Source organism: Trichoderma ghanense (assembly GCF_004382785.1).
Source record: "Trichoderma ghanense strain CCMA-1212 chromosome Unknown scaffold_3, whole genome shotgun sequence".
Lineage (NCBI taxonomy): Eukaryota > Fungi > Ascomycota > Sordariomycetes > Hypocreales > Hypocreaceae > Trichoderma > Trichoderma ghanense.
This window is the reverse complement of record NW_027395666.1, coordinates 881886-906269: the sequence shown is the minus strand read 5'-3', so window position 1 is coordinate 906269 and position 24384 is coordinate 881886. Positions and strand designations below refer to the sequence as shown.

The 24384-nt window shown below is 55.0% G+C and overlaps 8 protein-coding genes across 8 annotated transcripts; 4 read left to right on the top strand and 4 right to left on the bottom strand.

Moving 5' to 3' along the window:
- Nucleotides 1-343: 343 nt before the first annotated feature.
- Nucleotides 344-7512, bottom strand: CCMA1212_003608 (uncharacterized protein; the record flags this gene model as incomplete). Its single annotated transcript, XM_073700949.1, has 4 exons — nucleotides 344-604; nucleotides 677-6034; nucleotides 6382-7027; nucleotides 7205-7512. The coding sequence occupies 4 exons, from the start codon at nucleotides 7510-7512 to the stop codon at nucleotides 344-346; spliced, it is 6573 nt and encodes a 2190-aa protein (XP_073560056.1).
- Nucleotides 7513-12078: 4566 nt separating this feature from the next.
- On the top strand, nucleotides 12079-14099 carry CCMA1212_003607 (Alpha-glucosidase; the record flags this gene model as incomplete). Its single annotated transcript, XM_073700948.1, has 5 exons — nucleotides 12079-12279; nucleotides 12343-12610; nucleotides 12694-13096; nucleotides 13172-13510; nucleotides 13592-14099. The coding sequence occupies 5 exons, from the start codon at nucleotides 12079-12081 to the stop codon at nucleotides 14097-14099; spliced, it is 1719 nt and encodes a 572-aa protein (XP_073560043.1).
- Nucleotides 14100-15484: 1385 nt separating this feature from the next.
- On the bottom strand, nucleotides 15485-16449 carry CCMA1212_003606 (uncharacterized protein; the record flags this gene model as incomplete). Its single annotated transcript, XM_073700947.1, has 2 exons — nucleotides 15485-16329; nucleotides 16395-16449. 2 exons carry the CDS (start codon nucleotides 16447-16449, stop codon nucleotides 15485-15487), a joined length of 900 nt encoding a protein of 299 aa, XP_073560044.1.
- Nucleotides 16450-17313: 864 nt separating this feature from the next.
- Nucleotides 17314-19545, bottom strand: CCMA1212_003605 (Nuclear protein localization protein 4; the record flags this gene model as incomplete). The annotated part of the gene is made up of 4 exons (XM_073700946.1): nucleotides 17314-17646; nucleotides 17731-19186; nucleotides 19260-19384; nucleotides 19462-19545. 4 exons carry the CDS (start codon nucleotides 19543-19545, stop codon nucleotides 17314-17316), a joined length of 1998 nt encoding a protein of 665 aa, XP_073560023.1.
- CCMA1212_003604 (uncharacterized protein) lies at nucleotides 19406-19633 on the top strand (the record flags this gene model as incomplete). The annotated part of the gene is made up of 1 exon (XM_073700945.1): nucleotides 19406-19633. One exon carries the CDS (start codon nucleotides 19406-19408, stop codon nucleotides 19631-19633), a length of 228 nt encoding a protein of 75 aa, XP_073560024.1.
- An 815-nt stretch (nucleotides 19634-20448) lies between these two features.
- CCMA1212_003603 (Translocation protein sec66) lies at nucleotides 20449-21302 on the top strand (the record flags this gene model as incomplete). Its single annotated transcript, XM_073700944.1, has 2 exons — nucleotides 20449-20955; nucleotides 21039-21302. 2 exons carry the CDS (start codon nucleotides 20449-20451, stop codon nucleotides 21300-21302), a joined length of 771 nt encoding a protein of 256 aa, XP_073560025.1.
- A 675-nt stretch (nucleotides 21303-21977) lies between these two features.
- Nucleotides 21978-22436, bottom strand: CCMA1212_003602 (uncharacterized protein; the record flags this gene model as incomplete). The annotated part of the gene is made up of 1 exon (XM_073700943.1): nucleotides 21978-22436. One exon carries the CDS (start codon nucleotides 22434-22436, stop codon nucleotides 21978-21980), a length of 459 nt encoding a protein of 152 aa, XP_073560026.1.
- A 190-nt stretch (nucleotides 22437-22626) lies between these two features.
- Nucleotides 22627-23904, top strand: CCMA1212_003601 (uncharacterized protein; the record flags this gene model as incomplete). The annotated part of the gene is made up of 3 exons (XM_073700942.1): nucleotides 22627-22832; nucleotides 23172-23344; nucleotides 23525-23904. The coding sequence occupies 3 exons, from the start codon at nucleotides 22627-22629 to the stop codon at nucleotides 23902-23904; spliced, it is 759 nt and encodes a 252-aa protein (XP_073560027.1).
- Nucleotides 23905-24384: the final 480 nt, after the last annotated feature.

The following is a 24384-nucleotide window of genomic DNA, read 5'->3' as shown; positions in this document are numbered from 1 at the left end:
AAAAAAAAAAAAAAAAAAAAAAAAAAGGAAACAAAAAAAGGAGTAAAACAATAAAAAAAAAACGCCGCAGTAGACTGCAAAAAAAGCAGAGTCTCTGATGTGTATGATCCTTCCCGACCATGATTGATCCACAATGCAATGAGTAAAGGGTAAATAAAGAAAGGAAAATGGAGTGAGACAGGAGAGATATCCAAGACTCTTCTCAACTCCGCCAGCTCGCCGCTTCGGTTGCCAGCCCCAATTCCACAGAAGAGCCCCAAATCAAGACGCAAAAAAACCAATAATATAGGACAGGCATTCATCTGCTGTATGACAGGTTCGTAATGTACAGCTGAGCAAGTCGTTACTCTTGCTCGGTGTCGCTTCCATTCTCCGACACCTCCTCGATTTCCAGGCTGTCGTAGTGGACACCGTTCTCAGTCGCCCCGTTGCTGGGTTCACTATCGTCGAGCTCGCCGTACTTTTGCTTGTAGCGCTCCAGCTCCTCCTTCTGCTTGAGGAAATAGTCGAATACCGCAGCCATGGGAGCCCGAAGCTGATTCAGCTCTCGAAGGGTGCCGCCTCCAATAGCAAGATGGCGCATCGTCAGGGTTGACACACAAGTCTGTATTCAGGTTAATATCAGAGCCAACAGCAACCTAGCGTTTATGCCAAAAGGATTTCCACAACCGCTTACCTCTATCCGGCTCACTTGATGTTCCATAAAGTTGATCAAGAAGCGTTCAGTGACTTCACCACCCCGAGTCTTCATACGCTCCAAAAGTTCCGTTTCCGGCGGCTGAAGCCCGGGGCCCCTGACTTCCTCCAAGGTGCTGCACAGCATCTCGAGACGCAAGCTGACTCGCCACAAGGACCATATCATGTCCGGATCGAACGGTAGCTCGCCACCGGGCAAAACCGAGGTCGGCTTGTCCGCCAACAGATCCTGGCGCTCATGCTGCAGGTGATATTCAATGCGGCCAGTCAAAGCATGCGGGTACAGCGAATAGACAACCTCCGGGTTCTCTAGACCCTTGAGTTTCTTTTCTCCCATCTCCTTGACCTCGAATCCTTGCGATGTCAGAGATCTCAGGTCCTTGCGAATAGCAGTTGCAAGTGACACGTCGTCGAAGGAGGCCTCCGACCCGGTGGACACACTTCGGTCCGTGTCCTGGAAGTTCTCAAGGCAGCGCTGGATTTCGGAGATGAAGTCTGATGATACGGTGATCTGGCCACCATCAGCACAAGCCGAGATTCGCGATGCCTTGTTGACCATGGGTCCAAAATAGTCCATGCGGCGAGTGACGGGGTCTGTTTCTGACACGCAGTCTCCGTAATGGATGCCCATGCGAACGGATAGACCCTTGAAGATGAGTGCGCTCTCCTTATCGTGTATTGGCTGACACGACATGGAATTGAGAACCTCTGACGGCCAAGGGACTTCGAGAAGCTCCATCTGGACGGCAAAGCACCAGAGGAGAGCCGAAGTCGCCGTGGGGAACGACACCATGAAGGCGTCGCCTTCCGTCTTGACCTCGTATCCTCCAATCCGACGCAGCTGTCGCCGCATGACCTCGTTGTGCAGCTTGATTGCCGAGCGCATCGCATTGGGGTACATCTCCCAGAGAGTCGTGGAGTTCTTGATGTCTGTAAAGACAATGGAGACGTTGCCAGTCGGAGCGGGGATTTCGGCCTCGAGACGGTTGAGGGAGGAGTCGAGGACGTCTGCCTTGCCCTTCCGTCCCCTCCTCGTGGAAAGCAGGTAAGGGGCCTCTGCGGGCACGCCCGAAGGGTACAGAGACATGCTCGTGCCACGATGAAGGCGGGACCGCTCCACTCTCCTCTTCAGGTCAACGACGCTGATCATCATGACCATGATCTTCCCGGATGCGCCGTATGCCATCGCGATGTCGCGGAGCTTCTGGGCGGCACGCATGAGATCCTGGCGCTCAGCTCGCGCAATATCAGTGACGAGGCCGGGTGGCAGATACTCCCACAGCTCGCTTGTGGCCATGACAATGATGTCGTCGTTCTCTCGGATGGTCATGTTGGTCACATAAGGTGCGGCCATGACAGCGGGCATCATGTCGACATATCCAAAGGCTCGTGAGACCTGCAGCACATCGTTGAGTCGGCCATTGCGCGATACCCACCCACCGGCTTCGCGGATCCTCGATCGTTCTGAGGCCTCTGCAGGATCGTGTTTCCGGGTCAGGATGTGGTGCTTGCTATCGGTCTTGATGACCATGGCTTGAACATCTCCAACGTTTGCCACGTATAGCTCCGTGCCCTGAAGATACAGCACGGTGGCGACTCCACCAGAGTTCAGGTCCTCTCTACTGAGAATGACGGGCTGAGATACACCCCGATGCGACTTCTTCTTCCGATCTTCCGAGTACTGGACAGCAACCGTTACCAGTTCCTTGTTGAGGGCCAAAAAGGCCCTTCGGAGCGCGTCGACCGGCGTCTCGTTTTGGCGCGTCTTCAGAGCCTTGAGTTCCTGAGCAAAGATGTGTCCGAAGTTCTCATGGAGATACTTGGCAATCTTGGATCCGCTGTTTGACAAAGCCTGGCCGTCAAAGAGGCCCAGAAGCATCTCCGTCTCGGACGAGTTGAAGCGCGGAACGACAAGGTCAACGGTCGACAGGTGCTCGTTCTTACCCAGAGTGTCGGCCATACCATATGGCAAGTGGCCCGCCAGTGAGCCGGATGTTCTGACTCGCCTGTCTTCGCTCTGGTCCGGTATGCTGGGCTGGGTGAGAGTTACGTCCATCAGTCCCAGTATCCTCAGGTTGGTCAGCCGGCTGAAGTCAGTGTACTCCTCCCGATTCACGGCGCCGGGGCCGTCGATGCCACCCCATGCCGTCTGTTTGATCTCGAGTCGTTTGTTTCCTGAAAGGTTGAGATACCTCAGGTTGGGGTTCAGGTTCCAGTTCCAGTCGTATGGAACGTTGGCAATGTTGTACTTTAGCGAGTTATTACCGCAGTCTAGGACCGCAAGCTTCTTCGCTCTCGAAATATCCGCCGGCAGATTCGTGAATTTGTTGCCATTGATGTACAGGGTTTGAAGAAGACTGGTTTCTTCCAAGTCATCTGCCGGCAGACTCGTCAGGACGTTTCCGGAAAGATAGAGCTCCACCAGCTGCGGCCAGCTCTTCATTGACCTCTGGGGCATGTCGCTGATTTCCCAGTTGTACGAGAGGTTGAGGACCCGGAGCTCGGCGAGAAGAGTGATCTGATCAAACACGTCATCGTCGAGACGATTGTCCGCCAGGTAGAGATTCCGCAACGATCCGGCAAATGTGTTGGTCAATCTCGACGACAAGCCTGAGTCCTTTCTCAGTGACTGAGTCGAAGTGGAGACCGTGTTATGCGACTGTGAGGTGCTCTTAGACATGACAGACGTCTTACGTCCGCCCTTTCCGTAGACGGATACGACTGAGCTCTTTCGGTCTGCTCCGGGTATATTGGGCGATGGGCCCACGCTCAGCAAAGTAGTGCTGGACGCCTGACTGGGCCGGCGCTCCTCTTCCAGTTCTTCAGAGCTGCCGGAGGTGGAAAGCGTGCCCAATGGAGCCGACTTGCCATTCGAAGTCGAGGGCGGTCCCTGAAGCTCTTCGCCGGGCAGCCTGGGGGCTCTTGACGCGGCCTTGGGGAAGCTTTCGAGCATGTTGGAAGAGGCGTTGAACGTCTCGAGCTTGTTGGCCCACCAAATCTCCATGGGCAGCTTGGAAATGTTGTTGTCCCGGACATCGAGGACCCTCAGCTCCGTCAGGCAGCCAATCTGGGGCGGCAGTTCGCCAACGGAGTTGTGAGCGATACTGAAATGCTCTAGACGGCCCAGCGCGCCAATTTGGGGTGGCAGCGAGACGAAATGGTTCTTGTCGAGGATGAGGTGTTCCAGATTTGGCATGTTGGAGAATGCGGAGTCGATGCTCGCCAGCTGGCCTTGTGAAAGGTTGAGCGTCTTGAGGGTTGGGATAGGCTCCAGAATTTCGAACTTATTGAGCGGATTCGAGTTCAGCTTGAGTTGTCGAATGCGCTCAAACTTGCCGACAAAGGCCGAGATGTGGTTGTGAGCGGCGTACAAGATCTCCAGCTTGGGCAGTTCTGATATGACGTCGATGTTGGTGATGTAGTTGTACTTGATGTCGAGCTCGCGCAAGCTAATGAGGTCACGGAACGTGTGCGGGACGCCTCCGCTCAGATGGTTATTGGTGATGAGCAGCTTCTCCAGGCTCTTGAGCTGGCCAATCTCCTCGGGCAGCTCGGCGATGGAGTTGAAGCTGAGATCCAAATCGACCAGGCTATGCAGGTCGCATAGGAAGGGCGGGAACGCCTCCAAGAAGTTGGAGGAGATATTCAAGCTCCTCAGCGCTTGGTATGCGCCAAAGTAAGGCGGCAGGTGCGTCAATCGGTTGTTGGCAAGGTTCATTCTCAGCAGCCCGGTCAGCGCGTTGAGTTCGGCATTGTCCAGTTGCTCCAACCGATTGTTCGAGGCGTCCAGATACGTCAGCCTCGCGGCCCGGCCAAGGCTGAGGGGCAGTTTTCTTGCTTCATTGTTATTGAACTTGATATCTCGAAGGTTCTTGCAGGATTGGATAAAGTCCCTGGGCACATCCAGAGAGAGGTTACGGGATAGATTGAGGGAGATGATATCGTTAGCCTTGAGGTAGAGAGAGATGGGGATGGTGACGAGATTGCGACCAGAAAGGTCGACGTAGTTAACCTTTTGCGTGGCCTTGATGCCCAGGTCCGCAGTCTTTGAGTGGAAGTCGCTCTCCCGAGCAGACAGGAACATGAAACGGCACAGGTAGCCGTTGTCCTCCCGACCCAGTTCCTCTATCCTGTCCTTCTCCTCGTAGCCGACCTGCTGCAGCAGGCGTTTCTGTATGAGCAGCGGCCGCTCGCCCGGCGTCAGGACGCGAATGAGATCGTGCTTCTTCATGATGATGTGGTAGTTTTCGAGGCCATCAACAACATATGTCTTCTTAATCACTTGGGATATGACCTCGGCCACCGTGGCATCCAGAGCCATGGAATGTGTCGAAAAGGTGCCGTCCGATCGGAAAATGCGAATGAAGTAGGGCGTCAGCTTCTCCTCGGGTCGCGGGGGGCTCGAGAGCTCTTCCACCTCCGGCGGCTGTATCGTGGTGTCCTCGGTGCCTCGGCGGACGGCCCAGCTGTCGGGGGCGTCCCAGCTTCCTCCCTTCGGCGGTGAAACTGCCGAATCGATGGGGTCAGGGTCGATGTTATTCACGAAGGACGTGTCCATGGGGGTCAATGGGGGTGGCTTGGCCAGAATACCTTCCATATCGTTCAAGTTGGTGTCGAGATGGTGGATGTGGCCCGTTTCCGCGCGGTCGGTCGGTCCGATGGTGTCGTCGGCGTCGTTGATCCGAGCGGGTCGCTGTTTCTTGGAGAACGGAAAGGTGTTCTTGAAGGTCGCGCGGGGCGCCGCCAGGGACCGGGTCTCAGAGGCATCGGACACGTCTCCAGAGCCGAGGACGAAGGAGGAAGGGAAGGCGGATGGCGACAGCTCGGGGCGCGTCAAGTCTGTCTTGGAAGACTTTGCCTGCAAAGACCTGGTAGACTGAGGAAGATCCTTCAACTTGGAGCCGCCGCTGACGCCATCGTCCCTGTCCTTGTGCTGCCGTCGCAGGCGGCCGATGAAGCCAAGCTTGCCGTGGCCAGGGGAAGCGTGTCCCTCGGCCTGGCCAGACCTGGAGTAGGGCGCATGTCCGCTGCCAACGCTCGGCGTCGGGCTCTGGGCTCTGGAGCGCGAACTGCTGAAGAGCGTGCCGGCCATGCCCCCTCGATCGCGCGGATATGAACTGCTCGTGGAATCTTCCCGGCTGGTGGTCGGCCGCAGGCTCCTGGGATCATCGATGCTCTTGTTATGGCGGTGATGGTGGCCGGGGAGGTGGACGATGCCGGGGCGAGAGGACGACGACGACTTGGGCGGCACCTGAGGCGCGCCATCCGACATGTATCGTTCCCGATCGGGGCCCGTCATGATGTCTCTGACTGGCGCCTCTCCATATCGCGCAATGTCCTAGAGAGAGAGACGAGCAGGTTAGATTCCGTGTCACGACTGCAGGCGAAACCGATTTCCAATTTCGACCCCCACTATTCGTGGATCGCAGGCGGCCCCATAACGAAAAAAGAGTGGACCAGGAGGAGAGGCAAACAAGAGAGCTTACGCCGTTTTGGGAAAAGGGAGGCAGGGACATTTAGAGGCTGGGGAGAAGCAGACAAGAAAAAAAGATCATGAAGAAGAAAGGAAGAAGAAAATATGTGCGGAAAAGGAGGGGATGAAGAAAAGATGGAGGACGAGATCAAGGAGGTGGGGGGGGAACGAGAGGAGAAGAAGAGAGATTCAGAAACGCAAGGCGGACTTACGTTGTTATCCTGATACAGAAATGGCACTACTTCAGGGGCCGGAACTGGGGTCCTGGGCCGTGACGAAGCAGGCGAGGCATCCCTGGTATGATCGGTGGCATTAGAGTAGTTGCGATCGCGATGCGTTGGGCGAGTGTGACTGTAGGAGCGCGATCGCTGGTCCTTCCCCATATAAGAGTTTGGGAGGCTGCTCTCGGAGCTGTCGCGCCCAGGGAACTCCTCGCCGAAGAAGCCCTGCAGTTTGCGAAGGCCGCCACGGGGACCGCTAGCCTTGGAGCCGGTACTGCTAGCCGTCGTGGTGACGCTAGCAGCGGATGGCCGTCGGTCTGTGTAGTAGAGCTGCTCGGGGGAGTCCTGCAAGCCCAGCGACGAGCTGGCGCCGGTGCGAGATCCCATGCCGTGCAGCCCGGGGGAGAACTGGGAGAAGATGGACATGTTGTCGGCGGACTCGTCGACGAGACTCGGGGGGTAGTTGGGGTTGGGGTGGCCTCGCGGCGGATCGAGCACGGCCAGGTCGCGGCGGTAGTTGGTGAGATCGCTCAGGCGGCGGCCTCCCTCTCTGGACGACGAGGGCGTCATCGCGGCGCCGCGCGTGGTGTTGGTCGAGGTGGGCGAGATCTGGAGGTCATCATCGCGTGAGAGGCTCCTACACGCAGCCGCAACGGCGCAGGGGCCCGCGTTAGACATTGCTTCCTGGTGGCCAGTGGACGGAGAGCAAAGAGGCGACGGGACGGGCGGGCGGCAACGAGGCTCGCCAGGACAGGAGGGACGGGCTGGAGGAGCGAGAGGGAGAGGAGCGAAGCTGGCAAACATATGAACTTACTTGTGGTGATGGGGCGTGGGAGCGTCCGAGTCGACCTGGGCTGGGTCGATGCCGATACCTATTCCCATTCCCACACCTGCGCCTATGTCGGTACCGGCATCTTGACCTGCGTTTGCATTTGCGTTTGCGCCTGCGCCTGCGCCTGCGCCTGCACCAGCGCTGGACCCGGCGCCGGCGCCGTTGCGCGAAGCAGCCTCGGCTGAAGCGTTGGTCGGGGTCGAGGGCTTGGCCGTGATGGAGGAGCGAGTGCTGCTGTTGCTGGCGCTGGTGCCGGAGCTGATGCGGAACGCAGCGTCCTTCTCCGTCATTGTCGACAGCTCCAAGCCACTACATGTACCATTCGTTGCGAGAGAACCCGGTTGGTGCTGGAGTCGTGGCGAGGCGCATTCACGTCATGCTTGGGCTCGACGCCGTGCCGGAGGAGCTGTCTTGTCTTGTCTTGCCCTGTCTTGTCTTGTCGTGTGACTGTCTGCTGCGGTTTCCCGTCGTCTGTCTGCGTTGTCGGGCCCGGCCAGAACAAAGAGATTTTCGACGTCTGTCGGCGGGCGAATTATGACGAGGGGCTGGATGAAGAGCTGGGACTGCCGGCTGCGGCGCGGGATTATCCAAGTAACAGAAAGGAAAGCCACAGGCAGAGGCGGGAGGGCAGAGGCAGGCGCGGAAGCAGAGGCTTGACCAGACCAGCGGCTTTGCCAGCCCCAGAGCCGGTTTGGCAGGGCTGAACAGTTTGCTGCTTAGCTCTGAGGGGGTGTGAGGGGGTGGGCGGAGGGTTGACTGGATTGGACTCGATGCAAATCGAGGCGAGGCGGAGGCTCGGTGGCAGAAAGCGGACAGGCACACGAACCTACGCACCAAAAAGTCTCACGCACACACTCGACAGCTAAGAATGTATTGCTACGGCATGACATGCGCACTCTCGTACTTGATGTTATCGTCCCATTCGACCATTTCCTTTGCCCAAGACCGCGCATGTATGTCAAGTATTCTCGTAGCCGCCCCGGCACAACCCAGAATACCCCAGGGCAGCGGTGCCGAAAAAGTACAAAGCATCCGACATCGAGATAGTACCGCTTGTACTTTGTACGAATACCCGACAGCAACAGCAACAACCTCTTGGCGCGTCTGCAGCATGTATGGCTTGATCAACGCCTCGCTACCTTGAACTGGACTCAGGCTCAAGGCTCGCACGCAATTCAAATTTGAATCGAATCACATGTGCCACCGATGGTCCCTCGCGTGTCCCATGGCTTTGCACAGGGGGGTTGTTCAAGTACTTCTGGCTATCACCCAGTTTTTTATCACAATTTTCGGCGGCAAGCCACGATGAGGGGAAGCTGGAGCTCTTTTTTTTTTTTTTTTTTTTTTCTTCGCCTGTCTTTTCCGACTGAGACCGACAGAGAGGGGCCGAACCGAACAGCTTTACCTCTCATAGCACTCCATAATACTCCATAGTGCTCCATTACTCCATATTCCGTGCTTGTCGTAGCTCCAAAGGCATGCCATCCGACGTAGCATGACGCTGCCCAAGCGTCCAGGGTTCTTCTGCTAGGCACGGCATATGTACATACGGACAAGCCCGGCATTTTATTGCTAGGTAGGTATTACATGCGTTAATTCGCAACAGCTGCAGCTGAAGCGCCCTCGTCCTTGTCTGATTTTAGGGCCCTTTCCGCTCAGTCATTCCCTCCGTCAATGATCTAAGAATAAGCAACATGACAGGAAAAGGTGAGACTCCAGATTCGTTAGACGCAAATCGACGGGAGCACGGCGCAGAGACAGCCCGTCAGCCGCGTGCGTATGATGTGCGCGCGGGCAACAGAAGGGAGGGGAGTGGAGGGTGGTGGACAAGGCTTGCGCAAGAGCGAGGAGCTCGGATGAATCGAATCAGACGGCAGTGAAATACTGCTGCCTATCAACACGTTGCCGGGCTCGCGGCCTGGGGTTGACCAGTGCACAGAGCAGCTTGCGCCAAGGGAGCGTACTGTATGTATGCGCATCAACGGAATGGGTGCTACAACTGTTTCTGATAGGGAGGCACTATGAAGAGCGATGAAGCTTCTGATGGCGCACAAACAATCTTCTTAGGCACCAGTCAATCAATTGCTTTGTCTGTTTCGATCCTCGTATTTTGCACGGTTTCAAGCTGCCATTGTAAGGACAGGAGCACAAAGAGTCGTCGCGGATGGCAGAGCGGTCAGATGGGGGAGGGGGGTGTGTTTGGTGTAAGTTGGAGTGTGAGGTGTGTAAGTGGTTGAAGTGCGAAGCTGCATGCGTCCATCAGCGTATTACATGGCCGTCACACACGCAGGCACGACAAACGAAGAGACAAGACTCGAGATTGGCCCTGATACGAGCACCTTACAAACGGCCACTCTTGTCTTCTCGTTGGTATTATTGCAGTACGGCGCCTTTCCAAACGGTCCATCGGCATGCGGGCAGCATCCAATGGCGTGGCACCTGCATGGGCGCCAATCAAACGGGATCGCCCCAACCCGAATTGTTGGCCATTTTTTTCGCCCTAGCATGGGAGAAGTGCAGTACAGACTTGGTCAAGATGCCTTGTCTTGCCTCATCCAAAATGCTCGTCTACCCCGTGCATGTGGTACTAAGACAAAAGAGCTGGTGGTCTCTCTATAGCTTCGTTATGATCAATCATGATTCAGTTTATTCATTGCATTTCTTTCATCAATCCAACAGCCGCATGATAAAGGTACCTATTGTAGGTACCTTCCTTAGCTAACAACAGGTACCTAGTAGAGGTAAGTACTCGTCAAGCTCGGGCTGAATACGGCAAAATGACGTTCTCCCCGCTCGGGGCAGGCGGATCACGGCACCCGCCAAAATGGGCTGCCGCTTCCAAGTGGGCGTATTCCGCGGCTACGGCACCGTCCAGCATGGCTTTAAACAAAGTACGGGTACCTTGTGCTCGGATGTTTGTCGTGTGTGTTACAAGGTACAGATACAGGGGCCCATTGTACCCCAAATGCCCGCCCAGCGCATTCCCTCTTGTTTTGCTTTTTCCTTGGATCCTTTGTTAGCCGCCTGCCCCTCTCCATCTCATCTCTTTCGAGTCGAGCTGAGTTGCATGTTTGATGTCGTGGTCACGCTGTCTTCACATCACAACCTCGATTAGGTAGTCTGCTACAAGTCAATGGCCGCAGCATGAGCGGCATCGCCCGTATCGGGAGGCTTGCGGCGGAATGCTGCTCGGGTAGATAGACTTCCCTCTCATCCGGATGGCTAGAATGAGGGTCAGAACAGCATGCATGCCAACTGACTTCAGTCAGCAGTGATGGCATCACCAGAAGCCATCCAAGCACCAATCTCCATGACCCTGCGTCATTTCAACCACCTTCGACGCACCGGCTGACAGAGGACGCTCAAAGCACTGCTGTGCGCAACCACGGCCCCTCTCACCCCAGCGTCTCATTACTACTATACCTACTAGGGTGCCGTAATCTCGCTGGGCGGCCGTGGACATGGCATCTCGAGTCTTTTGTCCTCGCGCAGCCGAGCCGCTAACGCTGTAATATCCATCCTGATCAGGGCAGGCCTGAGGCTGCTAGAATCGAGCAACAAAGCTGAGAGGGCATTGAGGGCTCCCCTGGCTCAGCGCGTGATATCACCAGCTTTGCTTGTACGCCCTGCGACTCTTTTGCAGAAGCACATGTCAAATCGCCTGACTGCTTGTGTCACGGCAGCGGTAAGATGAGCGGGATTCTGAGCAAGGGCTGAAGTTTTGATGCCATTGGGCGAGTGTATAGCCAAAGGTCAAGCCACTTGTAACCAAACTTGCACGGCCTCGTATGTGACTGATGCATTTGAATGGACAAAGACGAAGCAGCTTGAATAGCATTTCATTATTCGTGAGAGGCAAACATTGGTGGCGGTCGCCAAGTTTCAAGGTTCTCCTCCTCCTTCATCTTGGAGGACGAGCAACGAAACCTGAAACAGCCAAATGTCCTCATCGAGTCAGTCGCGTCATCAGCCTGGAGAGATCGATCAATGCTGCATGGCCGCACGGATGAAGACGCAGGCATTGGGCGCATGAAATGGCCTTGATCTCGTTGCGGAGGATTAATACTTCGTTACTACCTTAGCTTTGGGTGCACAGATGGAGGCCAGAATCCATAGAAACTGCTGCTGTGTGTTGGTCCGGCGTGGAGATTGCATGCTGCTATTTTGAGAATGCCGAGCCTGATTAGCTTGGGGCTTGGTGTCGTCCCTTGTGCGAAGTACGATGCGAAGTACGAGGACATCGAGTTTCCGAATAAGGTTGTTTTGTTTCAGATTTCAGCCATTGTTCTTGTCATCTCGCCACAGACGCACGAAGCATTACATTCATTAGTCGGTACCGCAGTATTGGTGCGTCGACAAGGCACCAGGCCGTATCCCGTCCATCTCAGCGGCCAAGATCTTGCAGCCGTTCTGCCCGCCACCAGGCAGCTCGGCGCAAGATGCGGGGAGATATCCGGTGCGTTCTCTCTTGGAACTCGGAACTTGTCCGGAGATTCGACTGCTTCGCGGCTGGAAATACGGACAACTTGCACGGAGTCGAGCTGTTTGCCGACCTCTTATCTGCCTCTCTGGCCTCAGTGCTCGTATATCCACGAATTGATGTATCCCTTCTGCTGTGAGATGATGAAACCACCTCCACTATATGGAGATGGCGACGACGTAAGTGCTCTTACAGTGGGTTCCGTTCCCCGCGAATCCCCCCGCATACCGCTTCAGTTGCGGTTTCTCAAACTCGCCCTGAATGAAGCATCAAAAGTGTTCTTGCGTGAATCTTTCCTCGTGCTCTTGATGGTCTGTACTCTGTCATTGAATTGAATCGACTCCCTATACAAGTCTCCCGCGAAAAGGTGGCGGCCATGGGCTCAACCGCAGAACAGCTTCAGACCTGGTGGAAGGAGAGTTCGGTGTATCAAATCTACCCGGCATCCTTCCAAGACACCACAGGCTCCGGAAACGGCGACCTCAAGGGCATCATTTCACGCGTAGCCTATCTCAAGGACCTCGGCGTCGATATAGTATGGCTGTCGCCCATTTTCGAGAGTCCCCAGAAAGACATGGTTCGTCCGACATGAGGCTTGCCCTACATGTTCCCATATGAGTTCTGATCAACAACTGCTTAGGGATACGACATCAGCGACTACAAAAAGATTGATCCCATCTACGGAGACATCAGCGATGTCGATACCCTCAAAGACAAGCTGCATGAGCGAGGGATGAAGCTCGTCCTTGACCTGGTCGTGAATCACACGAGCGATCAGCACCCGTGGTTCAAGGAATCACGAAAGTCAAAGGACAGCCCTTTCAGAGACTGGTACATCTGGCGTCCTCCCAAATATGATGCCCAGGGCAATCGCCAGCCCCCAAACAATTGGGAGAGCCACTTCCAAGGTACGTTTATCACAATTCAAGGAGCGTCACAGTGGTGAATTGAAGTGATGTACTGCTGGATTCTGACAATACTACAACTCAAGGCAGCGCCTGGGAATACGACCAGCAAACAGACGAGTACTACCTCCGTCTCTTCTGCAGAGAGCAGCCGGACCTCAACTGGGAAAACCCAGCCGTGCGCAAAGCCGTCCACGACGTCATGCGCTTCTGGCTCGACCGAGGCATCGACGGCTTCCGCATGGACGTGATCAACTTCATCAGCAAAGACCAGCGCTTCCCGGACTCGGACAAGCCGGTCTTGAAGGGTCACGAATACTATGCTTGCGGACCTAGATGCCATGAATACTTGGCAGAATTGGGGGCCATTCTCAAGGAGTACGATGCGTTCAACGTGGGAGAGATGCCATGTGTAAATGACCAGAATGAGCTCATCAAGGCTGTGGGTGCCGAACGCGGCGAGCTCAACATGATATTCCACTTTGAACAGTAGGTCTACAAGACGCCCATGCGGAAGACAGACTCTGGATTTCTGTGACTATGAAGCTAACTCTCAAACCTCAGCATGGATCTCGACTACGGCCCAACAGGAAAGTTCTCTCCAGGAACATACAGCCTCGCAAAGCTCAAGACAGTCGTAAACAAGTGGCAAAAGTTCATGTACGAGAACAACGGCTGGAACGCCCTGTACCTGGAGAACCACGACCAGCCGCGCGTCATCAGCCGCTTCTTATACGACGACCCCGAGCACCGCGAGGCCAGCGCAAAGCTCATTGCCGCGTTTCATGTGTTGCAGGCGGGGACGCCGTTTATCTACCAGGGACAGGAGATTGGCATGACGAATGTGCCCAAGGAGTGGCCCATTGAGGAGTATAAAGATGTTGACTGCCTCAATCACTGGAAGTAAGTTGCTGTTGCCGGATGGATATCACAAGGCCCCGGCCGAGTCTCGTACATGTACTGATGTTATCGTGCTTCATACAGCTTATACAAGGACAACGCGGACGAAGAGACCAAAACGCTGGTCAAAGCAGAATACCAAAAGAAATCCCGCGACAATGCCCGAACACCAATGCAATGGGACTCGTCCCCCCAAGCAGGCTTCACCCCCGGCACGCCCTGGATGCGTGTAAACGACAACTACAAGGCCGTCAACGCCGCCTCCCAGACGGGCAACCCGCGGTCCGTCTACCACACGTACCGCCGGGTCCTGCAGACGCGCAAGGAGCACAAGGACCTGTTCGTGTACGGCAGCTTCGAGCTCGTCGACGAGCCCAACGACAAGGTGTTTGCGTATAGCAGGAAGGCTGCGGATGGATCGGCGGCGGCGCTGATTGTGTGCAATTTCTCGCTTGAGGATGTCGAGTGGGAGACTGCGGATGGGGACGTCCCGAAGGAGGTGCTTTTTAGCACGCATGAAAGGACGCTGGGTGAGGTGAGTGGTGGGAAGATGTCGTTGGCTGGGCTTGAGGCGATTGCAGTGCTTCTTTGAGAATCATGCCGATAGGTAGGCCTTGACGCGACTGATGATTCAGTCCGCCGCCATGGACTGGCATAGACATCCCGTTACGATTCCTTTCCTTTTATGAGGGTAGATTGAGAATTATATAGAGAAATGAGACATTCTTTTGAGGGTCCTCGTGGTCTCCAGAGTTTGTATACACAAGTCCTCGTATTAGCTGCTCGAGACATCCGAGAGCGAAGCTACATGCACGAGAGTGTGGCGTATAAATAGAAGAGCCTCTAGCTCCTCTAGCCATATTATATTTATAAAAAGAAGAAGACTTACCGATCCTGATCTAATGAAAGGAACAATAAATCTCAAGGACTCCTATTCGCCCTTTATAGTAGGAAACGTTATCCAGGCCAGGAAGTAATAAGCAGAGGGACTGCCAACAAGGCCGCGGCAGAGGGGAATATAGCAGACATGGCATGATGTGCCCATAATGTTAGCCGCGTTGCCTTGATCTAGAGAACAAGCAGGAGATTGTGTGCCATGGTCTTGAGCGGCTGTTGTGTTCACAGCAGTGGGGATGCCGTCGCAGAGAATGGGGTTCTCTGCCTATTTGGTGGTTAACAATCACCAGCTGTATTCTAAATTGTTAGCTGACCATCTTGGATTCAGCATTCGGAGAAATTCCGTGGAGGAGGCTGTTAAGTAGAAGAAATAGATTGGACATTTCATATATGGGCAGACTGTGCACTTGTGGCTTCTCAAACACCCTTAGAACACCCTCCGAAGCGAAACTGGTATGACTCTGGGGCACTGATCCTCCTCGAGAGTGATGTTGCGGGTCCACCATGCGCATTCTTTGTCGTTTCCGCTTGGTCGTTTGTTTACCTAGCTGATGTTCTCTTTTCTCCTTGATCCTCGGAATGGCTTCTGCTGCCTTGGCGTCCTACCACACCTGAGATGCTACAGTGGTGATGTCTCCCACCTAACAACGACCAGAGCTCAGCGGGCTCCTCAAAGGTCCCGGAACCTCTAGAACGAGCAGACATGGAAATGCTGGTCAATGCCTGGAGCAACTTGCGGCTGGACTGTCAGATGAACCGCGTGAAGCTTACCTCGAGCATTCCATCGTAGTAGGATATTCCACACAATAACTCTTGCCACATAAGTGCAGGTGGTCTCAAGCTCAATCACGAATCCTTCCACAAGACCCTCCCTTTATATCAAAGGCCCTCTGGCTTGGACTCAAGGCAATGAGGTACTCACGTCTCTCCCGGTCAATCATGGGCCTGTACACACGTGTGACGAATGGTATTTGCAAGTTTCCTCATTGTCCCTGTTTATGTAGCAATATAAGATTGTGCAAGGTATCCCATGAAACCACTTCCAGCCCTTCCGTCCCACCCCGATTGCCCATCCCATACTCAAAGCCCATTCTGATGCTTCACCAAGTTCCCAATCTGAACAAGCCGCGTGCAGAGCTTCTCCAGCTTCTCCTCCTGCCTCCTCTGCTTCTCCTCCAGCGCCTTGTGCTTCTCCCAAAGAGCCTCGTGTGCCAACTGCAACGCTTCGTGCTTCTCTTTGAGCTTCTCCAGCTCTTCGTCCGATTTCGATGGGCTTCGCACATGGAGAGCCTCGCTAAACTCAGCGGCATCAAGCTGTGCCCACACATCCGCCTCGTCTGATGCTCGGCCAGCCTCCTGCGGATACGGAGTAGATGCTCTAGGCGTCTTGCTCGGTCGCGGGTTCGAGGTACTTTCGGCAGCCTCTCGCTTTGTCGTGCTTGCAACCGCCAGCACATCAGGCTTTTCCCTGTTCTGCGGCGTCGCAGGCACCCAATCTTCCCTTCCAGACTCAATAATGGACTTCGCATTCGAAGGCACCACGCCTCCGGGGGCTTCGCTGAGAACCCAAGGATGCTCCTGAGCCAGCTCTGCAAACCAGTGCTGCCTCGAGCACGCTCGCGGGCCAAACATGACGCGCAGGAACCAGAAATGGACCCAGGTGGCGCCCTTCTTCCTCGCGTTCTTGCCGATTCTGTGGCTGGTGATGGATCCCGTCTGCGCGTAAACGGAGAAGTTGAGCGTCCGCGCCGTGTGTCTGAATTCGAGGCTCATCTCCCACGACCAGGTTTTGGATTCCTCGAGGTACGCTCTCTTGAGTGCTTGTCCTACGTGGCGCGTGATGACGTTGGATTGGTGGTTTACCCATGGGAAGAGATGTCCGAGGTCAACCGCATCCTCTATGGATTCCTGGGGGTCAATTGTGACTGTGTCCGAGAGAGTGTTAACAATAGCCATTATGGTATCGCACACTGAAAGGGTTTTGACTTACCACCAGTGTTGGACTCTTCTGAGCCAGAGGGCCACTCGTCGTCCCAGACCTCCATTTTGCTTGTTGGAAGCTCAAGGCGCAAGAAAACTGAAGATGAAAGATGAAAGAGAAAGAAATGAAAACAGAAGAGGCGAAGAAAAGGCTCTGCCAGACGAAACTTTATGGTGCAGCGAGGCCGGGCCAGCTGGCAGCTGGTTGCCTTGATAGAAGGGCGAGAACGTTAAATATAAGCTGCTACCTATACATGTAGCAGATCCGATGCTACTAAAGTAGCTCCAGTAGACACTCATTCTCGATATTCCATCCATAGTCCTGTCTACTCTTTATCCAAGTTGCTGCAGTCCATTCAAGTTGTAGAGTTCAAGTTATTAGGCTTGCTGTAGAGGCATTATGCTATGATCTAGTGTATCTAAAGGAATTGAATGAAAAACTATCTTTATAGAGCCTAGACAGTAGCAGAGATCTCGGATATGATTTATATGATATGTTCTTGTAGGCTAATGCCCTAGCAGATGTTCACCCTGGGGCCGGATAGCCAAGTCAGGTAGCGAGCCAGCCTCCCCCTTAAAGAATCCTTGGAGAAATGGCATTCGCCAATATGAGGGAGTGAAGCCATGATACATAGCACCCCAACTCTGCATACACTCATTTACATGTCATCTCAAATGCATATTAGCTGTATGTCATGCTGAATCCATGCCCGCGCTATCCCTAAGCAATGTTGCCGCCTGCCCATCCCTTTATCAAACCATTCTGGTCCAGTATACATGATTATGGATTCTGCCCGAGATACATTCCACCCAAATATACGAGAATGTGAACCCAGTCTTTCAAATTCCCCTCCGCAAGTGGTGTTCCGTCTCTGAGGAACAACAGCAATCCACGTTGCATCGCTCTCTTCAAACTCGTAGTTGGAAGCTCAGGGAGGCGGTGGCGGTGGCGGCAAAGGATTGCTCGGGGTCGTGGCACGACGCTCGTTCAGCCTGAAGGCAGCAAACCGTTTAGCAAGTGGTTCATCCCGCCCACCGACAATAGAGGGGGCTGTGTGATGATGTGAGGACGATGGAGGCGGCGCGACCGATGATGAGGCCTTTGTCAGACCTCCACCGTCCTCGCGCGGACGCTTGGGGATTCGCTCACCGGTCGAGTTCAGGATGACTTGTAGTGTCTGCCAGCCTCCCGTAGAGCGGAGCTGGAACGAGTCGGCGAGGTCGTGCTGGGTTGCGACGCGACAGAGAAGGGCCTCCTCATCCTACAACAGGCGTGGAGTGCATGGTTAGTAAGGGATTTACCTGAGAGGTCCAGACTTGCAAGGAAAGCTGAAAAGGGGGCAAACCTTTGAAAGAATTCCAAGTTGGTGGATGAAACAGAGGATATGAAAGTTTGACACTTCTTGGCCGTTGTCACTAGGCTTCTGACCAGGTCGCAGATTCAGAGCTCGCGCCAGAGCAGAGTGCTCCTGGCTTTCGCCAATGTACTCGCGGTTCTCGATAGGGAACCCTGTCTGGGTGAATAGGGGCTTGGAGTCGTCGGGGAAGCCGTGTGTGAGAGTGACGAAGAGGTACTCGACGGGGAACGCTGGCTTGGCGTTCTGCTGTACCTTGGCTCCGTACTCGTTGATCTTGCTGTAGAAGACTTCAGGGATGTACCTCGTGCGACTGACGGAGCCGTCGTCTTCCTCCTCCTCGCGGACAAGCATGGAGTTGGGGTCCGCTGACGGCTCCACAATGTCAGCTCGCACCATCTCGACAGCCTCGTTAGACATTTGGTATGCTGAGATGCCAATGTTTCCGTCTTCATCGCCTGTGATTACACAAGTGACAAAGTTGGAACCGAACTGGCCAGAGTCACTCCATTTTGACGGCTTAGGGTACTGTGCTTGTAGCCTGGAGGAAAAGCAGATCTCGAGAGAGGATAGGTAGTATGATTCGAGGTGGCGCTTGCAGACAACGGATCCGTCACCACGGCCCGAGTCGAGTAAGTCGGTCCAGATAACACCTACAGGCTCCAGCCCGCAGAGCTTGGCAATATGATCAATCTCCTTCTGGTTCTCCCATGCATTCATGGTGATGCCATCAATTTCATCAACCTGAGGTGGCTCATAAATGGCCTCCACAACAGCTTTCACGCCTAGTGGAACTTTGGTGTACTCTGCATATCGTCCATAGAGGTAACCCAGTCGCTGCGATCCAGTCTTCCGCCAGGCGTCAATAAAGCCGTCAATAATGGAAGGGCTGGAGAACTCGACATGGTCCACCATCCGAAAAGTCTGGGGGTTCAGCGTGATGGCGCTCGGTTGGCACTTTGTGCAGATGCCTTCTGGCCAGGCCGGATGACCGGACGGACAGTCGTGCTTGACTCGGAAGTACGGCTCGACAAGAGGAGGTATGTAAGACGTTCCGGACTCGGGCTTGTTCGTCGCAGCATTGATCTTGCGCAGATACGAGTGGAAGGAAAGGTACTTGATGCCATTGTCTGCCAGATAGGCCGGATCGAAAGGGTCCATGGGTTGGCAGTAATCACACATGCCCTTGGGGCCGTGTCGGCACATCCTGCCCCGTCCCCGAGGTATCTTTCCATCCAGCTTGTCTAGCCGGTCATCCAGCGCCGACTGCTTCACAGTTTCCCACGGCTTCGAGATTCTGTCGGGTTTGGGGTCGATCGGGTGGTCCTCCGTGGGCAGCACCGGCTTACCGTTCAGCCTGGCAGAGATGACCGGCGCGGGGACATCGCCGTTCGTAGCCCCGCCGTCGGACTGGTGTTGGTAGGTAAGGAATATCAAGTCGCCATGTCTGTAAATCGATATGTTAGCAGCATGCCCCGGACCTCCCTCTCGTACGAGAAGGGTCATGTTCAGCGGCGTACTTGAGGCCAATCTGCCCGATCTGGAACTGAACAATATCACCTAGTCTCTTGGCGTCGCGGCCGGTTGGTGAGTTAGACAGAACGATGGTCTTGGGATCGACGGTCGAAGGCAGATGAGTGAGCAGCTATATCAAGATTCAGTCAGAATGTCTTCTTCCCACCGCGAGGACGCATCAACGGCCGCCTGTGTGGTCCTCCTCACCTGGTGTCCCAAGTCGCCAAAGGTCGTCGTCGGCTCAACCGTGAGGCGAATCATGCCATCCGGCCCGCGCAGTCGGATCAACATGATGGGCGAGCTATTGCTGCAGCACGAGCTGTTGTGCGCGGTTCGTCGGGTGGGGAGTAGATTCCGGGCCTACGTCAACTTTATGTAGGCGATCTGGCACAAACTGTGATATATCTAGCAGAAGCGTGACTCGACAGAGAGATGGAGCCAAAAAGGAAATAGAAGGAAGAAGAAGGAAGAGAGCGCGGACACGCTGGTCGTAAATCCGCAGAGAGGCCGAGCTTCAGCACGTCAAAGCTGCACGGCTGAGAGGATGGCAAAAGAAGAGCAGCGAAAAAGAGGCGGTTGAAGCTTATTGAATCATGAGAGCTCCAGCTCGGGAAGTGCTGGCGGTACAAAGTACGTCAAGCAAGAGCGTCATTCACAGTGTGCCCGAAGCAAGCGCCACATTGATGAGGTAAGCAGGCTGGTGAGGTAGTCCGTCAACACATGGGAATTCCGACGTTGGCCCGCCTGATTACTAAGGCGAGGTACATCAGTACACTTGCTTCCCATGTTGCTGGACCCGCAGCTCCGAGTTTTGCTGGAAGCGGCAGTTGGTCGGTACGTACCCCAAGTACTCCCCGCGACAGCCTTGCAAGCGCTGCCGCCAATCTGGCCAGAAGAAACCTGGTGGCATGTGTGCGACGTGTCGATAAGCTGTATGATTATGTCGAGGGCCAGCGCACTCTGTTCTTTACCATCGCCAGGGAGCAGCAACTTGTAACCCTCGACATAACAGACAAATATCACAGCGCTGCACTTTTTTCTGCACTTCTTCTCGTGCGCTCGTCTTGTCGTTTTTCGTGCGACTATTATTTGGAAATACGAACCGTTTGCCGGAGAGGAAAAGCAGCGCCGAATTTTCCCATTTCTCGATACTGCATCCCGCGATAGACGCCCATCCAGCAGCACAGAGTCAAAATGCTCGACATTGACTGGAAGGGCCTTGCCCTTCCATTCGCCTACCTCATCGTCCTCGGCGGCGCCCTCATGACTTTTTCCACAATCTATCGAAGACGGAAGGCCGGTACGCAAACCAACCCCCAACCCCCTTCCCTCTCCCCCTCCAAAACGCCATATCGTCATCCATCGCCGCAAACGCTAACCCCCAACTTCTCCCATACAGCTGAAAGCGCAAACCTCGCGCCCTGGTTCGGCCCTCACCTCCAGCGCGACATCTACCTCTCCCTCCTGCATCTCGATCCCGAAGACGGCGCCGAAAAGGCCCCCAAGGTCCCCGACGGTGTCCTGCGGGCCGCCCTGCTCCGGCGCGCGGTCGAGGACATTGAGCGCCTGATCCACATTAAGACCGCGAAACAGGCCTGCGGGGCGCTGCTTCAGAGGGGAAGCGTCGGCGATGACTTGTGGCAGCGGTTTCTGCGCGCGGAGAAGGAGATGGAGGAGGAGCTGAGAGATGTCGTTACCGAGGTATGTCTTTGTGCCTATCTGCCCATCAAAGCATCCCATTCACTCGGTTACATAGAATGAGACCGCTAACTCAAATACTGCAGGCCAACGCCCTGGCACCCAACTGGGGCCCCGTCATCTTCCAGTCTGCGCACGAAATCGCCGCCAACACCAAGCTCCGCCAGCGCCTAGAGGAGATCCAGGCTCAGACCGAGGCTGAGAAGGCTTGGTGGTTGAAGAAGCGGAGCCAGATCCAGGCAGAGTTCATGAAGGAGCTTGACGAGTCCGAAAAGGGCTCAACAAAGGACGGCCACGAGGATGATGCAGTAGTGATCGACTCCCCTTCCAAGAAGGGTGGCAAGAAATAAAAGGACAAGAGAGGAGTCAGGTGGCCAACAATAAGGAACGGGTTGAGGGAAGAGGGCGGCTGCGGCACGATATGGTGTCAGTGTACATATATAGACATTTCGAGGAAGAGAGGGACGGCCAGGACGACGAACAGGCATTCGTGTGAATCGCAACTGCATTCGCATCATGCCGACAAGTGCAGCAGTCTCTTGATGGGTAGAGATTCCACGGCGTTTGACTGGGCATCACAGACGACAAGAAGAAGGATAGTGCATTTTGTCTTGTATTGTCTTAATCAAATAACGATTCATATCATGCCAAATCATTGCTGAAAGTTGTTCTACACAGGCCGCTCCCAATGATGAGTCCACCTCTCCCTCCGATGCTCCGTGTATGCTGTAATTGTACTTTCCAGCCCAAGCAACCTGTAGCCCAACACCAGGATATATACCTAGTACATGATATGTACGAAAGCAACGTAAGGGGTGGCCGGTGACGGTCTCTCAAAGTCGCCAATCTAAGATGCAAGTAACAGCCGTTCCGAGGAAAACGCCTCTTCCAATGGTAAACAAAAGCAGACAAACGCCATAAAACATTCAAACTCCAGGACCATGATGCCGATGCTAGACCGAGGGTGAGTAAATGATGAAAACATATCTTTGAGCCACAAACAAGGAGAAGACGGACACCGTCCGTCACTGCTGAGAGAAGGGGTTCATCTTTCGCCTCAAAGCATCCTCGTCGGCGGCGTTTCTGCTGGCGTCTCTTGCAATTTGCTCCTCTGTCTTGAGGATCACAGCCGGGCTATCACAGCCTCTCAGACCAATGAACCTGCCCATCTTGCGACGCTTCTCTTCCAGTGGTGCGTCAGAACGCCAGTTGACTGGGCAGGGGTATTGTCGAGACCAGGGAGAGGGAGTGCGCTGGTGGTAGAAGTGGGCGAGAGACTCGAGTTGAGCATCCGTGAGAAGCCAGAACTGCAGCACGGTGCGCGGGAAGTGAGGGTGGACGGCACCGGTTGTGAGCTGGACAAGAGGAGACAGGGGCAGAGCCATCTGGTGTAGTTTATGAGCGAGCTCGGGGTTCTTGGCGAGACGCCGCCGAAGGGCGTTTTGGTTGTGGTGGTGAGAAGGTAGGCGACGGTGATGCATCATGATGTAAGACGTGTGTCGCGAAAGAGAAGACTTGGTGGGTTCTCTTATTTTTCCCCTTTCCGTCTTTGTGCCCTTTGAATGCCAATTCCCTGCTAGTTGGCTGAGGATGGTGGTGGTTGTGGTAGTGGTAGTTTCGCTGTCGATATGCCCAACCCGACGATGCAAAACACCCAAATAGATGTCTTCCGGGATGATGCACAACAGGGAAGATTGGTTCTTCTTAAATCAAGCCCGAGAGTCTTCGGCCGCTCGATCGATCTCTAGATCGCGATTTGAGATCGTTTGCTGCTGCGTCGTTGCTTTTGCGCTCAGACTGACCGTTCTCGGAAGGGCGCTGTGTGAATGCGGAGCGTCTGGCCCGGGTGACGCTGGCGGTTTTGCGTGCACAAAGTACGAGTCCGTACAAAGACTAGAGACAAAGTCCGGAGACAAGGCGGACGAGGCTTGTTCAGCTCGGAGTTCCCACCTCTTTGTATGAAAACGAAAGAGGAAGTAAAATGAAGAAAAGAAAGGAAACCGGCTGTCTGAAAGCAAAGATGCGGGCGGATATAGCCCCTGGCTGCTTATAGATGGAAGGAGGACCACTTGCGGTTGTTGGTTCCTTCCGTATTCACACCGCAGCCGCCGTGCACCGGATGCGAGGCAATCGCGAGCAGTCAATCAATGGCAGTTGCCCGTCACAGCAGGTCCTAGCTTCCCTTTTAAATGACGGATTGGTTGGCTGCTCTTTCCGAGTTCCTTGTCGGCGGCAACCGGCAAGAGCGCTGGACGAAAGGATGAGGCTGCTCCTGCGGGTGCTGGTGCTGGTGCTGATGGGGCGGAGAATCCGAGGTCAGGTGCTGACTGGGTTTGGCAAAGGAATATGGAATCAATAGTTGATACTTGGTCCTTCCGAGTCGAGACTCTAGGTTGGTGATCAGTAGCAGTACTTGGGCGCGAGACGGGCAAACAGGTGAGGGATTCCGAGATCAGCTCTTACGCCTTCTTATATACGCAGATGAGACGGCTCCCCAGGCAAACGGATCCAACGCCTGGCTTATATACCTTCTATGCGGGCAATCCACATGGGCTCACTTGTACAGCCTTAGACTCGCCTGCTACCTACCTACCACCTTCTAACCTGACCTGCACGGCGCTCCTGGCACTGCATCGTCATCATACCGGGGCTTATACCGCCTCGGGGGGTGTCAGTAGTCCCATGAGCGAGCCCAGGAGTCTGGAGCGCTGGCGTCTGAGCCGGAGACTGGAGCCGGGATTCTGGCAGCCCTGGCAGCTGGCCCTCAGCCTCTCCTCGCCTGCCAGCCACGCCATGCCATTGGGAGCGCCTCGTTCTGCTGGCCCCGAGATTCACGCAAATCACCAGCGTCTGTCGTCCCGGGCCCTCCCCACCATCCACGCAGCTGCTACTGCTCTGGGCAAGGCGCCGGCGCTGGTGTCGTCGCCAGCGGTAGCGGTACCTGGCCTCTAGTAGTAGGCGACGGAGCCGCCGCTCGCGTGCGCTGCATCTCTGGAGAGGCTGTAGGGCCCCCGCCCGCTGCGCTGGTTCGGTGGCCACTGAGTTACAGGCGGGACACCCACTACCAGCAGCCCTGAGCGCTCTCAAGCGTCCACCTGGAACATCGAACCCTCAGCGCTGCGACAAAGTTGCAACTGCTGCCGTCCATTTCCCGTGGCTTCGTGCCGCATTCCCCTGTCGTCCTGCTCTGCAGATGCAGACTCTCCCCCAACACTCGATTTGTCTGCGAGTGTGCGGCAAGCTGACGAGGGCTGATGTGTACAGTACTCCGTCCAATGCCACTTCGTGCCTACACGCCCTGGAAACCACTACTATACCTGCGTGTACGAACCAAGTATGACATACGACGACTCATACGCGCTCTGCCGCTACGAGCCAACCTTTACCACAATGACGGTCGGACGCTACCTCGTCTGGGGGGGGGGGGGGGGG